This window comes from Durio zibethinus, chromosome 9 (genome assembly GCF_047325235.1).
Source record: "Durio zibethinus cultivar Kanyao isolate XHJ-2024 chromosome 9, ASM4732523v1, whole genome shotgun sequence".
Taxonomy (NCBI): domain Eukaryota; kingdom Viridiplantae; phylum Streptophyta; class Magnoliopsida; order Malvales; family Malvaceae; genus Durio; species Durio zibethinus.
This window is the reverse complement of record NC_143170.1, coordinates 6,786,574-6,802,033: the sequence shown is the minus strand read 5'-3', so window position 1 is coordinate 6,802,033 and position 15,460 is coordinate 6,786,574. Positions and strand designations below refer to the sequence as shown.

Below are 15,460 nucleotides of genomic sequence, written 5' to 3'. Positions count from 1 at the left end.
AAAAAACTCTATGATGCTTACCAAACAAACAATAATCACATGAATCGAGAGACATACCTTTGGTCAAGGGAATGAGAGAGTGCCTTGCTAAAACCTGTAACCCTTTTTCACTCATGTGTGCCAGCCTCCTGTGCCACAAGTTTGCTGAAGCATCATTTTCAACGGTATTTACCTGGTTATCGTTCAATTGCATCCATGTCTTATACATTGTGCAGCATAGTTTTCCCCTTGTAACTACCATAGATCCTTTGAGAAGCTTCCACTGTCCATTATTTTGTCGGCTTTCATATCCCTCCTTATCAAGGACATTAATAGCAAGCAAGTTCATTCTCATATCTGGAATGTGTCTGACATCCCTCAAAGTCAACATGCAGCCTATACTAGTTTGTACAATAATATCACCAATCCCAACAATCTGCGACACACTCTTGTTTTCCATCTTGGTACAACCAAAGTCTCCTGCTTTGTAAGTTGTAAACAACTCTCTCTTAGGAACACAATGATATGCCGCTCCTGTGTCAACTATCCACTCAATGCCGGGATCACTAACATGATTACAATCATCATGTGTACAAATCAAAGTAACTGAATCACTATCTGAATTCACTGCTGCAACATTGCCATCATCTGAACTCTTGCCTTTCTCATTTTTTCGCTCTTGCTTCAAGATTCTACAGTTTCGTTTTATATGACCCACCTTACCACAATGGAAACACTTCACTTTACCTCTAGACTTGGATCTATGTTTAGACTTACCACGGCCTTTTAAGTCCTGACCTCTGTCGATGTTTCTACCTCTGTTCTCTGTGACCAGAGCTTGATTCTCAGGGTCTACATCTTTTCGCCTCGCTTCTTCATTAAGCATACTGTCCTTTACCATCTCCAATGTCACCTTATAATCAGGAGCTGAATTAAGAACAGTCACAACTAGAGTATTCCAGCTGTCTGGCAATGAACCCAAAAGAAATAATGCCTTCATTTCATCATCCATCTTAAGTTCCATAGTAGTCATCCGATTAAATATATCTTGAAAATCACTCAAGTGCTCTGTAACAGATCGTCCATCCCTGTACTGTAAAGTTGCAATCTTTTTAACAAGCATAACTTTATTCATACATGTTTTTCTCTCATACAATGCTGCCAATTTTTTCCAAACAATGTGAGCATCTGATTCCTGCGCTACATGATGGAACACGCTGATATCAACCCATTTTCTGATTGTAGCCAACGTCTTTCTACCTAGCTTCTTCCAGCTTTCATCTTTCATATCTGCTGGTTTAGCCGAATCACCCAATACTGGCTCATACAAATCTTTGCAGTATAGATGATCCTCCATCATAGGCTTCCAAATTGAATAATTTGATGCTGTCAATTTTATCATGGAACATGTATCACCCTCCATGATCTCAAACAGAATTTACTTCTATCCTAGGTTGCTTCTGTATCGATGTCTCAAAATAACTCTCGCTTTGATACCACTTGTTGCGCCTGAAGCAATAATCACAACAATACAGAAGCAATAGACAACAATCAATAATCAAATGCGCAGGAAAAATAAAGCACACCAAGATTTACGTGAAAAACCCTCCAGTGTAGAGGGAAAAACCACGGGCCACCAGAAAAATCTTCACTATCAAATAATAGTTATACAAAGTTCTTCTCTAGCTAAAACTAGAGCTAATCAACAACTAGAGAAACAATTGGAGAAATCTCACCAAATAAGTGACTCAACAAATACACCCTGGATTTGTTCCTAGAGAGCTTCAAACCCGATCTTCACCGTTCAGAATATATAACTCTGAATCATAAACCTCCTGACAAGGTTCCAACTCAATCGGACCACGGATCGACTTCCGTTTAACTAACTCTACCTTCTCCTTTTTCTCTCTCTGCTTTTTCTGACTTTTCTTCTTTTTCTGCTTGATTGTCGACACACACCTTAAACAACCCCACCTCTTTTTTATTAAGTAGCTAGGGCTCTGTGTAAAATAAAAGATCAAGGCCCATGGCCTTTATATGGTCCAAAACCACTTACATGGGACTGGACCCCATTTTCCTAACAGAGAAAACAGAAAAAAATTAGGTACACTTACCATCCTCATTTAATTATATAAGTTACTGGAGTTTAACATTTATTATTAATCACTTTATTGTAATCTCTTTTATGTATAAAAAAAAATTATTGTTTAGCTTTTACTTAACAAATTGAACTTTCATCGCTTTACTAATAAATTTCTATATCATTACATTTTAATCCCGTAAGTTGGGAGCTGCTTTTTTTTTTTTTTTTACTGTATAATGTTACATATTTATTGCGTAAAGTTGAACGTATAATTTTGTAGGCTCCATAATTTTTTCTTTTGTCAATATAGGCTCAATACTTTTTTCTTTTAACTAATATAGGCTCAATAATTAGATATTGTTATACTTCCCCCCCCCCCCCCCCCCCCCCAAAAAAAAAAAAAGGGTAGTGCTAAATTGTCCACATTTAATAGAGTAAAAACCATGTGTGTAAATAACGTAAGTTTTAAGAACAAATATTTTATGTTTCATTCAAATTATTTAGACCAATCTTTTATCTTTTTATTGGCCTGGATCAATATATTTTTAGACTCTATCATTTTTCATTAAGATACTAAAAATATTTACCTGAACGTTATTGTAGGATAAATATTTTAATTTGAATTATTTTAAAATTTTGAAATATTTACATATTCTTTTACCTATTTTAACATATGTTAATATTAATATATCATTCACAACATCTATATGATTGTAATTAATGTTAATTAAATATATTTTATTTATTCATAGTATTCATATTATTATTAATATAAGTCTCTCGCGAGTTTTTTTATATATAGTTAATGTAACAAAATATAAGGTAAAACATGAAATTAACGCTTAAGCATTTTTTTTTAGTAATAAGTAGTAAGGTTATGTTAGTACATAAGATGATGAATAGGATAGGATGATAATTACTCTATAGTATGTTTGATTTATATTTAAAGAAAGGAATAAGATTATAAGGAGGATAAATTATCTTTTGAGTATAAGATAATTCAATCATTTCAAGTGAAAAAGATTATTTTTAATTTATGATATTGAACTTATATATCTTATTATACCCTTAAAAATTATATCAATAATTAAAATAGTATAAATTTTAAGAAAAAATAATTTTGATCAATAAATAAATTATTTTATCTTAATTCTTGTATATATTAAACATAAAATAAGATGATATCATTTAATTTTATTTTATTCATAATATTATTTTATTATATCTTATCATAGTTTTTATACCTCATATAAAGTGGCTGATGCTCCGATCTAAGTGTAATTGGAATTGAAATTTTTACTACGTTGAGTTTGAGAAGTGGTGTTTTTGGACATGCAAGGTTTTGATTAGGGATGGATTGGCTGGTGGCTGGTCTTTTCGGCTTGGTGTTGGTTTACTTTAACACCTACAGGCCACGGTATCTAATTTTTTTTTAATTAAGCGGTAAATGATTCTTGGATTTAGTCGGTGCATATCTCCTTAAGCTAATTGAAGCAAATTTATTTCTTCGTGAAAAATTATTTTCTTTCCAACAAGCTAATTTGAACTCAGACTACATAAAGAGAAACACATACTCTTTTTGTTAGTTACTTGAACCATCCCTGAAGTATTCACACTTTCCAATTCTTCTTTAATTAAAAATCCGGTATTCACTAATCAACCCACACTTCAACAATCCTTGCAAAACATAATAGGAAAATTTGTGACAGTCATATTGAAAATTATTTGTCGAAAGAAAGATCTCATGTGGGACTAATGCAAGAGGCTCACTTTGTCATTCAAAAACAACAGAGAGCTCCCTCAAGCTTAGGGAATACCTCAACAAGACAAAAGCAGAAAATAAAGAGTCACTGAATAGCTTCAAGAAATTTAACTAAAACATACTCTGAAGTAACAGATAAAAACTAGAGAAATTTAACAAGATACCAGTTATCTGTGCAAAGGAAAGTAATATCTGGTCTATCAATAAAAGTTAGTTTTGCTTGAGAGAAAATGACTTCTGATTTTCTGGGTGCCGTTCCGCAAGCAATTGCTTTGTCTTTTCAAGAACACCGAAGAAAATTGAGCCACCAAGACCTATCCACAATACCCTTGGTCCAATGCCCTGAACAAACAATGGGAAAAAAAATAAAAATAAAAAAGGTGAATCTGCTGCAATCTTCAATTAGACGTTGAAATCTATCTACATTCACAAGTTCCATTGCCATGACAATTATATTTCCACGACCTTTTATCTGACAGTTTCAAGCTAGCAAGGATTAGGGAAAATTTTGACCACATCTTTCTCGGTTTTGTTAACAAAAGGAGCGCATTGGAACAATCTGCTAAAATGTCATGATCTTTTGCCAGGTTAAGAAAAGGGCCAAAATATTCTTTGATCATAGCAGGAAGAGATAAAAGTATAAGGAAAGATAAACAATTAAAATAATGTTCAACAAACACAGGGATAATAAATGTTCAAACCTTCAAAAGAGCATGACTTCCTTCTTCTTTCATTATAGTCCTTACACAGTCAAAAATCCCTTTGTACTGCTTTGCTGACCCCTGCAAAGAATATAAAGAAAGTTAGAGATTTGAAGGAGAAGAAAAAAGAAAATTAATGCCTTTCACCAAATAAGAAGGACATTGACCTGGACCATTAATCGAGTTTTTATCACATCAAGAGGAGTTGTTACAGCTCCAGTTATAGCCCCTGAAGATGAATATGTTAGACTTAGGAGATTTATCATGGAAGCAGACTGCAAACCATTGTACATATGTACAGTACAAGATGTACATGGAAGTTATCAGTTATGATGGGCATATAGGAAACATTATGAAAGTATTTATGACTCCCATGACTCTTATAAGGAACAGAAGTACTACAAAATGGGTTCTCCATTGATATGCAAAGCACCATTTTTTTCTCCAGACAAGAATGAAATCTTAAACAGGGCAAAAGGATTAAGAACTTGTCCAAACTCCTATAGGTAAAATACTCTGTCTTGCACCATTATCTGATTGGAACTCTTTGAGGATTTCTATCCCTTTTGCATCATAATTCTTGTGATAAGAAAATAATAACAGTAGGTTTTCAGGAATTATGATCAAATATACACCTAGCTGGCAATAGTAATAGGCTAATAGTCTATTACTAACTATAAATGTAAGACCAAATTTAAGATATAAATAATAGAAATCTGAAACTTCTAACAAGACTCATTTACCAGCAAAAGCACCAAGTATGGCATTCTCAGGATCATTCAGGTCTCTTTGTGCCTGTATAAAAAGGCAAATAGAATTTATTTCACAATAGTTTCCTGGTTTACCACAAATGAAAAATGGCAAAGTGAGGATGCTTATTTGGGTTCTCTTTATATGATATAAACTAGACAATGTTGATCAGCAACATAATGATTGAAAACAGTATATAAATGAGTAAAATGAAGTTGCTGAAGTTCTAAGAGTAATATTTCAGTGTCTTCTAACTCAATGAGGTTTCCTCTGTTATAAAATAAAGAGATCGCACAGTTCTTGAGGACAATCTCTGGATAGGATCAAAACTGAGCGCCCTTACCCTTGCTGTATGGAGAGGCTTTGTCCTCGGTTACACAATAATGGAAAATCAATTAATTTGGGATGCAGTTGCAAACATTTTAATCTATTGTATTGACTGATTGAGATTTAGAAGCAAGCACTTTCTATATGAATGTCAAAGAGTAAGAAACATGGTGCTTACTCCACGTTTATATCCTATCCGGAGTTGTTCGTAGATGCAAAACTGGATGGCATCAAAGGGCAAATCTCTCAATAAGAAGGATCCATACCCCTACAATTTCAGAAAGAGAGGTTAGGACATATCCACCAAGATAATCCCACAGAAAATTGCATTCATATACACAATAACCACTAGCTGCCACCAAGCAACAATCACATGCATAAAAAACACATACAATTTCGGAAACTGATGATTGTAATGATCCAAAATACAATATCAGACAACTCTTTCAAAATACTGTTCATAATCGAAATGCAACATCACAGCCTTCTCTTTTCTACTAAGACAAGATTGCACAGCAGAAACTATAAGACTGACATTTTGGGTTGAATCTCAAGAATGAAGAGTCAAATGAGAAATAAGTTTCCATACCGCATATAGACCTTTAAAACCCTCTTTAGCAACAATATGGCGTACAGCAGCAGTGGCAGAAGAAAATTGCCCAGTTTGCATCCTTTGCTTAACAACCTGTAAAATGTCCAATGAGCACAAGCAAGTGATAGAGGAGAGAGAGAAGTGAATGATGAGAAATAAGTGAACCTAATTACCTCTGTTGGCACTCGAACAAGGGAAGAAGCAGCACCTCCTAGAGCACCTGCAGTCTGAATAAACTCTTAAAACCAATTTATATAGAAAGAAAGCCACCATCAGTAGATCAAAACATGATAATACTCTCTATCTTTAATAAAAAGGGTCTGATATTGGGTATTATAGAGTTATCACATTCCATACCACCGTTAACAAGCAACTAGACAGAATATGTTGGTACTAGGCAGACCAATTCATGAAGGTTAGGTAAAAGTCTACTACATATTTTATCAGCAGGTTCAGATATTGGACTAACAAATTGAGCCCATGATGCCCAATCTCTGAATCTCTTTCTGTTCTGATATTTCCAACTCTCAATTTGTGTATGAGAAAGAATAATGAACCCCATTCAGGTGTATACCTATCTAGTGAGTTTATTCACGGCATGACAATTAAAAGGATTTAGAAGGGAAAATTTTGAAAATGAAGAAGAGCTCTATAAATTATTTTTATCTTCAAAAATCTAAAAGCCAAAAGAAATATAGCTGAGAGGAACCATAAACAATTTAGAACTGCAAAGTCATTGAAGCAAATTTTATTGGAACCCATCCACCAATTTGCTACTTGTTAATAAGAAAACTTACCAAATGAGCAAAAGCACTCAGGTTTTCAGGGAATGCCTTTAACAATTTCTGCTTTGCAGGTTCATAAACACCAAGAAATATAGCTGAAGCCCTGTGGATAAAAAGGTCCATCAGCCCAAATGCCAATCAACCAAAAAGAAATTCTTGAGAACAATTGAGAGCTAATAAGAATTGCAAATTGAGGGTGCAAAAGAGGTGAATCAATTAGGAAAAAATAGACTTCTGGAATTGTAATATAAGGGTTTGTTCAGATGAAGTTACCTGGCACAAATTTTAGTTAGTTTCACAAGAAAATTCTCGGAACTACACTTTAATAGAAAGAACATACCATATGTGAAAGAATATAAACCTTTGTTTTCATGGATGAAATAAGATGGATTATAAAAATTTTCAATTGCATACTCACGGCAAAACCCCAGCAAGGTTTCCACCCAATCCAGAATAAAGACCCTTTAAAATAATTTTCCCTCCACCACGGGCTGCCTAAAATGAGAACAGTGGATTATGAGCACTAATCATAGAGATTCAAAGAAGAAACAGATCTTGTAAGTAAAACATTAAATAATGTGGAAAAATGAGAGTATATTGAAAAACTTGTGTATTGAATCATACAAACACCATGATTTAAATACAACTAGCTAGAGAGTAAACTAGGAAACTAAATATTCCTAAATCTAATCCCTATAATCAAGGAATTGTCTATCCTGATATTCTGTCCTTAATTCTAGAGATACAAATTCTCAATTTTAGGGATACAGATATATACAGATTACAATCAGCAAATTACAGATTACAAAATACAACCACTTGTAACTAAATGTTTTCCCACACTCCCCCTCAAGCTGGTGAATAGGTGTTTTCCATTCCCAGCTTGGAAATAATTTCCTGAAATGTCGCACTGTTGAGGCCTTTAGTCAACACATCTGCAAGTTGACCCTTGGTTGATACATATGGGGTGCAAATCAATCCACTGTCTAGCTTTTCTTTTATGAAGTGCCGGTCTACTTCAATGTGTTTTGTTCTGTCATGTTGCACAGGATTGTGTGCAATGCTTATTGCAGATTTATTATCACAGTAAAGTCTCATTGGTCCATCCCATTTGATCTTTAAGTCTTCTAGAATAATCTTTAACCATAGTAATTCACAAATTCCTTGAGCCATTGCCCTAAACTCTGCTTCAGCACTTGATCTTGCCACCACATTCTGTTTTTTACTCCTCCAAGTTACAAGATTACCACCTAGAAAAGTGCAGTAGCCTGAGGTAGATCTTCTGTCAGTTACTGAACCTGCATAATCAGCATCTGTATATGCCTCTAGTACCAACCCTGAATTTCTTTTAAACAAGATACCTCTCCCAGGATTAGCCTTCAAATAGTGTAGTACACGGTAGACAGCCTGTAGGTGTACTTCTTTAGGGCTATGCATAAATTGACTTATCACACTCACAGCATATGCTATGTCAGGTCTAGTATGTGAGAGATAAATAAGTCTTCCAACTAATCTCTGGTACATCTCCCTATCTACAGCAGTATCTTCATTAGCTTCTCCAAGCTTATGATTAGGATCTATAGGGGTACTTGCAGGTTTACATGCGAGCTTCCCAGTTTCCTTCAACAGATCCATCACATATTTCTGTTGTGAGATAAAAATACCATGACGTGAGTGGGCTACTTCAATTCCTAGGAAGTACTTCAATCTCCCTAGCTCTTTTATCTCGAATTCTCTGGCCAAACACTGTTTTAGAGACTCTCTTTCTTTTTCATCATCTCCAGTTACAATTATATCATCAACATATACTAATAGAATTGTGACCTTTCCTGAATCTGAGTGCTTGATAAACAGTGTGTGATCCCCTTGACTCTGTTTATATTTCATTCCTAGCATCACTTTGGCAAATCTCCCGAACCAGGCCCTAGGAGACTGTTTAAGGCCATATAAAGCCTTTTTCAGCTTGCATACTTTTTGTACTTCTAGATGACCCCCAAATCCTGGTGGAACTTTCATATATATTTCTTCTTCCAAATCACCATGTAAAAAAGCATTCTTTACATCAAATTGTTGAAGCTGCCAATTGTAATTTGCCGCCAAGGATAATAAAATTCTAACTGTATTCATCTTGGCAACTGGAGCAAAAGTTTCTTGATAATCCACTCCATAAGTTTGAGTGTAGCCCTTAGCCACCAGCCTGGCCTTGTATCTTTCGATAGTACCATCTGCCTTATACTTTACAGTGAAAACCCATTTACACCCAACTGGATGTTTTCCTGCAGGCAACTCTACCAGTTCCCATGTCTTATTTTTCTCTAAGGCCTCCATTTCTGTTTTCATCGCCTGCCTCCATTTCTCATTGGATAATGCCTCAGATAATGTAGTTGGAATAGAAATAGTGTCTAGGCTCACAAGAAAATTTTTATGAGATGGTGAAAACTTTTCAAATGACACAAAATTAGAGATTGGGTATAATGGATGTTTAGTACATTCTCTAGTTCCTTTCCTAGTGGCAATAGGTAGATCATAATCACTAATTTTAAGAGACTCATGCTCATTTTGAGAAATAGAATCAGAGACTGTAATTACCTCATTTCCAGAGTTAGGATCAGGTTCTTGGATTTGCATCGGTTCAGGAGCTGGAACTTTCTTTCTTGAGTACACCTGTAATTCTTTCACAGAATCAAGAATAGTATTATCTTTAGTCACAACTTCTGTGTTTGGAATGGGTTCAAATTTAGAATCAGTGTTTGACTTGGACTCTGAAGAAATGGGTTTAGGCTCAAAAGAATTAATGGGTGAAACTGTTTTGGAGGAGGATGACAAGTCAAGCAAAAAGAAGTCTTTATCCTTATCTTCTATAAATGATGTCTCCCCCTGAAGATAAGGTTGAGTAAAAAATGGTTTACTTTCTTCAAAAGTGACATCTGCAGACACATAAAACTTTTTGGTAGGAGGATGATAGCACTTATACCCTTTCTGAGTTGATGAATACCCCACAAAAATACACCTAATTGCTCTCGGATCCAACTTTCCCCTATTATGACTGTGAACATGAACAAATGATGTACAACCGAATATCCTAGGTGTGAGGTTGTTTGTGGTATTAAGGTTGGGATAGAATTGTGAGAGTAGTTCCATAGGAGTTTTAAATCCCAAAACCCTTGAAGGTAACCTATTTATAATGTGTGTAGCAGTGAGAACAGCTTCCCCCCAGTAAGATTTGGGCACATTTGCTTGAAAAAGGAAGGCTCGGGTTGTGGCTAGTAAGTGGCTGTTTTTTCTCTCTGCCACTCCATTTTGCTGTGGAGTATTAACACAAGATGACTCATGGATAATCCCCTCATTTTGGAAATAGGTGGATAGACTCTGGTTGAAATAGTCTCTTGCATTATCAGACCTAAATCTCTTGATTTTCACTCCAAATTGATTTTGGATCATGTTTTGGAAGCTAAAAAACACACTATTCACATCTGATTTGGATTTAAGTAAAAAAACCCAAGAAACCCTGGTACAATCATCTATGAATGACACAAACCATCTTGCCCCAGAAATATTAGGAACTGTAGAGGGACCCCAAATGTCACTATGAATCAAGTAAAAGGGAGTAGAACTTCTTTTGTTGCTAATTGAAAAAGATACACGTCTGTGTTTTGCAAGTTCACAAACATCACAATGAAACTCTTCAACGTTTAATCCTTTGAACAAGGAAGGAAACATGTTTTTCAAAGTTCCAAAAAAAGGGTGTCCAAAACGAAAATGATAAAGCCAGATTTTGTCTTTATTGGAAGATTGTTCAGAAAGAAATGACAAAGGTAAACTATTCTTGATATTACTTATGTTGTTGGATGTCTCAAGATAGTATAGTCCATCCTTCTCCTTAGCAAGTCCAATCCTCTTCCCCGAACCCTGGTCCTGAAATTCACAGTAAGAGGGATAAAAAGTCACATTGCAGTTCATGTCTCTAGTAAGTCTTTGTATAGATATCAGATTAGTAGACAATCTAGGAACATGAAGAACATTTTTAAGAATGAATGAGGGATTAATTTGAACATCTCCTAATCCTGCCACTGTAGTAAGTGAACCATCTGCAACAGTAATTTTCTTAGTACCAGGACATAGGGTATATGTACTAAACTTTTGTGAACAATGTGTCATGTGGTCTGTGGCTCCTGAGTCAATGACCCAAGAACTCTTAATGGACTTATCTGAGACATTTAATCCATGAGAATTAGAGACTTTACCTGCACCAGAGTCCTTACCTGAGTGTGCCAAGGAGCATACACCAGTAGCCTTTTCAAGAGTTCCCAATAGGCTTCTCAGTTTCTCAATCTCTTTTTTATCCAACTCTCTTTGTTCCTGAGACTTCTCCTGGTTTGACTCCATTGCAGTCATGTGAGCTTGTCCTTGATTTCTTGGCTGTCCTCCTTTATAACCCCATTCTTTGCTTGAAGTTGAAGGTTTTCCATGTAGTTTCCAGCAACGATCTCTGGTGTGCCTTGGCTTCTTGCAATAGGTGCACCAAAGATTGTCGCGATTTGAAGTTTTAGCCGAATCACCTTTCCCATTCTCACTGACTGGTAATTGTTCTAAGCTTTGGTTCTTCCCACCATTAGAGACCATAGCAGATCCTTCTACATGCACACTGTCAAGCATCACTCCTCTTCTGCTCTCTTCTGCTCTAACCATGGATATCACTTCATTTAAAGAAGGCAGATCCTGTTTTCCCAGAATTTGAACTCTGACTTGATCAAACTCAACATTCAGTCCAGCAAGAAAATCATAGACTCGATCTTTTTCAATAAATTTCTTCAAAGTTGTTGCATCTTCACTGCACTTCATTTCTATGCACCGGTAGTGATCCATCTCTTGCCAAAGATTTTTAAGAAGAATAGCATACTCTGTGACTGACTTATTCCCTTGTTTGAGAGCTGCAGTCTTGATCTTGACTTCATAGACTTGAGCAGCATCTTTAACTTTGGAATAGGTTTGACGAATTGATTCCCAAATGTCTTTGGCCGTGGACAAAAACATACAAGTGTCACTAATATCTGGCGTCATAGAATTCCACAGCCATGACATAACCATAGAATCCTCTTCATCCCAAGCCTCAAATTTTGGATCTCCTTTCTCAGGACCAGTGCCAAGAAGATGGCTCAATTTTCCTTTCCCTTTTAGAAAGGTTTGAACCAACTGAGACCACTTCAAGTAATTCTTTCCATTCAACCTGTATGCAGCTTGGATATTCTGTAATTCCGTTGTGGTTTGACCAGTTGTTACTTCTCCAAATCGAGTAGTAGCGGCAGATTCTGCTATTTCTGACATGATTACCTTTCTCAGGACTGAAACAAGTATAGGCAATGAAGGCCAAAAAGGAACAAAATAAAAGTATGACAGACTTAACAAAATTTGGCTATGAAGGCCAAAAAAAAAAAATTCAGCAATGAAGGCTGAGAAATTTTCTTCCCAAGAAGAGTCTAAAGCTCTGATACCATGTGGAAAAATGAGAGTATATTGAAAAACTTGTGTATTGAATCATACAAACACCATAGATTTAAATACAACTAGCTAGAGAGTAAACTAGGAAACTAAATATTCCTAAATCTAATCCCTATAATCAAGGAATTGTCTATCCTGATATTCTGTCCTTAATTCTAGAGATACAAATTCTCAATTTTAGGGATACAGATATATACAGATTACAATCAGCAAATTACAGATTACAAAATACAACCACTTGTAACTAAATGTTTTCCCACAAATAATTATGCCAAAAGTTAAAGACTACATTGGAGGGAGGCTGATAGGAAATTAAGGCGAAAGAATTGTGGGAGAAAAGTCCTTAAATAAGAACATCTTTTGTGTCTTCTGCCCTTAATTTATTTTCTATATAATTTCTTTCCAGAGGAAAAACAATTACAGTAAGGTAAAAGCTTGATTAAGAGGAATAGGTAGTCAAACAAAAGATCTTTATGAACTAAACATTAAATGTGAATGAAATGGTGCTTCAATCTTCATCATTCTAAATTCTTAAGTAAGAAATGTATTTAACCGCAAAGCAATAGTGCTATAAGACTTTTAGGATAGATTAAGGTGTTATAGAATAGTTTATAGGATAAATCAGGCACATGTGGTAGAAATAGTCTCAGGACTACCATCCCTGTAATTTCATAATCAACATACATTAATGTGACAGATCTAAACTTATGAAAATAAGATATTGTGTTTTCCATTAGAACCAACCTAAAAAAAAAAAAAAAAAAGGCGTTAAGATGCAATTTCTTTTTTCAAAAGTTGTAGCTAGTTTGAAAATATGAAAGAGGATTTATCTCAGCATACGGCAATTATTAAAAACAGAACCATCAAGTCAACTCACCTGCAGTCGGGTTTTTATTGTATCAATTGGGTATAGAGTTGCTTCCACAACAACACCAGCAGTAGCTCCAGCTATTACACTCTCTGCACAATGCATAACAAATCTTTAGAAAGATCTGCTTCCGACCATGCTAAAGTTTAATAAAAGAGATATTTATCAGAAACCTAATAAGGACATTTCTCACACCTGTTCAGGATCTTAGGGAAAAACTGGAAATGTAGGGACCAGATTCAATACCATAGAAGGAATTCAGAATACTTGCTCAATATGTATAACAAGCAAGCAGTGAATTCTCAAAAATAGAAAACAAGATAGTGACAAAAATTTGAAGAAAAATATTGCAAGTGGAAAAAATACAAGCTCTAGTTTTACATTGAAACCCAAACAAAAAAATGATTTGTAAATGATTTCTCAAAAAAACATATATTCTTATGGAAGCAGGTCAACCACCTTAGAAGCAACTAGCTACCAAGAAGCTGAATTATCATGTAAAATAAGCAAACTACTTTAACTTATTAGCAAAACAAAGAATGGGAAAATTTTTTTGTTTGGTTACTTCTTTTACATTAGAGTTCCCAAGAGATAACTTTAAGCTAAAATGAGCAAACAACTCTAAATTATTAGCATGACAAATAACTTTTGTTTGATTACTTCTTTCATGTAGACTTCCCAAAAGCATTATAAGCAGCTAACTAATTTCAATATGCAGTGTTGTATTAAATGTGGTCATTTCCATTTCCTTAGTATAAATATAACCTGACAAAAACCTCAAATCCAAACTTTAAACCATTGGAGTTGCAACGACCTAGGATAATGTTTAAGGTTCTTAGAAATGTTTTTATTCATTACTGTAATCCTGCAAATATAGCGGTCCATAGATGAAATGGAACCATGTTTTTTTTCTGTTCCATTAAGGGTATATCCAACCATCCCTCTAAGATCAGAAAGTTTCCTGATCAAAATTCTATTGCACTTGAATTTCAATCCCATAACTCTTTTTTGAGGTATATCTGCACTAAATGCAAGTGAGTTTAATCACTTTATCTAACTTCTTCTGTCAGTGGGAAGAAAGTTTTATAACAAGCATTTCAATAATAAAAAACATTCCCCAGCTCAAATTAGCTTAAAACAAAATTACATTTGAATTCATTTCATGTTTCAACTTTCAAACCTCTTCAACAGCTTTTCTTTACATTCCTAATTATAAGTTATAACCCAAGTCTGAAAGATCACTAATTATCACTCGTTCTAAGTCGCTCGATCAAACAGTAAGTAATCACCATTGATGAATCTCAAGCATTAAAAATGAGTAGAACAACAGATCGAAGAGTACAAATGTAATTATAGATTGAGATTACCATAAAAAACACGAAAAAAATCAAACGGGTTTTCATCTCCTACACGAACTGAACCCAACAACCTCTTTCCTTCCTTCTGAGTACCACATTTCTTATATCTCAATCCATCTGTAAAACAACAGCATTTGTTTCAAAACAAGCAAAATAACAATTAGCTTCAAATTGAATATAAATAACCAAACAAATACTGAAAAATGAAACAATTTAAAAAACAGAAAAAAAAAACTCCATGATTTGGTACTCTAAAAGGATTCAAATTTACCAATGATCAATTAGGATCAAAAGGGAAAAAGAAAAAGAAACCGAACAATTTAAAACTGGAAGATAGGTAAAAGGAAAGACAAGACCAACCAGGTGAGATTTTCTGAGAAGTTGACACATTGGACGACACCGTTTGAGGATCCATCAGCTTCAGTTGCTACAATTCTACAACTTTCAACAAGAGAGCTAAGGATGGATCGGATGCTTTCTTCTTCGGAATGGGCAACGAGGGAGAAAGGAAGCAACTGATCAAGGTTTCCTAGTACTGGGGTTTAAGGTTTTTCAAAAGGAATGAATTTACGGAACCACCCTTGTTCTGTTGGTAATATATTTGTTGTATTGAGGGTAAAAATGAAATTTTAAAATATTGTAATTTTATTTTTTGATAAAGTACTAAACTGAGAGGTAAGAAGTAGCGGCAGTATTGGAGAGGGTAAAAATGAAATTTACAATATTCTAATTTTGTTTTTTGATAAAGTACTAAAC

General features: G+C 34.8%; 2 protein-coding genes across 2 annotated transcripts; both read right to left on the bottom strand.

The window, feature by feature from the left end:
- Positions 1-3,897: 3,897 nt before the first annotated feature.
- Positions 3,898-15,227, bottom strand: LOC111299307 (S-adenosylmethionine carrier 1, chloroplastic/mitochondrial-like). Its single transcript, XM_022894422.2, has 12 exons — positions 15,065-15,227; positions 14,714-14,821; positions 13,356-13,438; positions 7,398-7,474; positions 6,992-7,082; positions 6,368-6,421; positions 6,192-6,287; positions 5,781-5,870; positions 5,269-5,320; positions 4,693-4,754; positions 4,526-4,606; positions 3,898-4,166 (listed from the first exon to the last, which is right to left on the bottom strand). Exons 1-12 carry the CDS (start codon positions 15,117-15,119, stop codon positions 4,035-4,037), a joined length of 981 nt encoding a protein of 326 aa, XP_022750157.2. The 5' UTR covers positions 15,120-15,227; the 3' UTR covers positions 3,898-4,034.
- Positions 8,061-12,182, bottom strand: LOC149516765 (uncharacterized). The gene is made up of 4 exons (XM_089766165.1): positions 10,348-12,182; positions 9,975-10,025; positions 9,469-9,783; positions 8,061-8,116 (listed from the first exon to the last, which is right to left on the bottom strand). The coding sequence occupies exons 1-4, from the start codon at positions 12,065-12,067 to the stop codon at positions 8,061-8,063; spliced, it is 2,142 nt and encodes a 713-aa protein (XP_089622291.1). The 5' UTR covers positions 12,068-12,182.
- Positions 15,228-15,460: the final 233 nt, after the last annotated feature.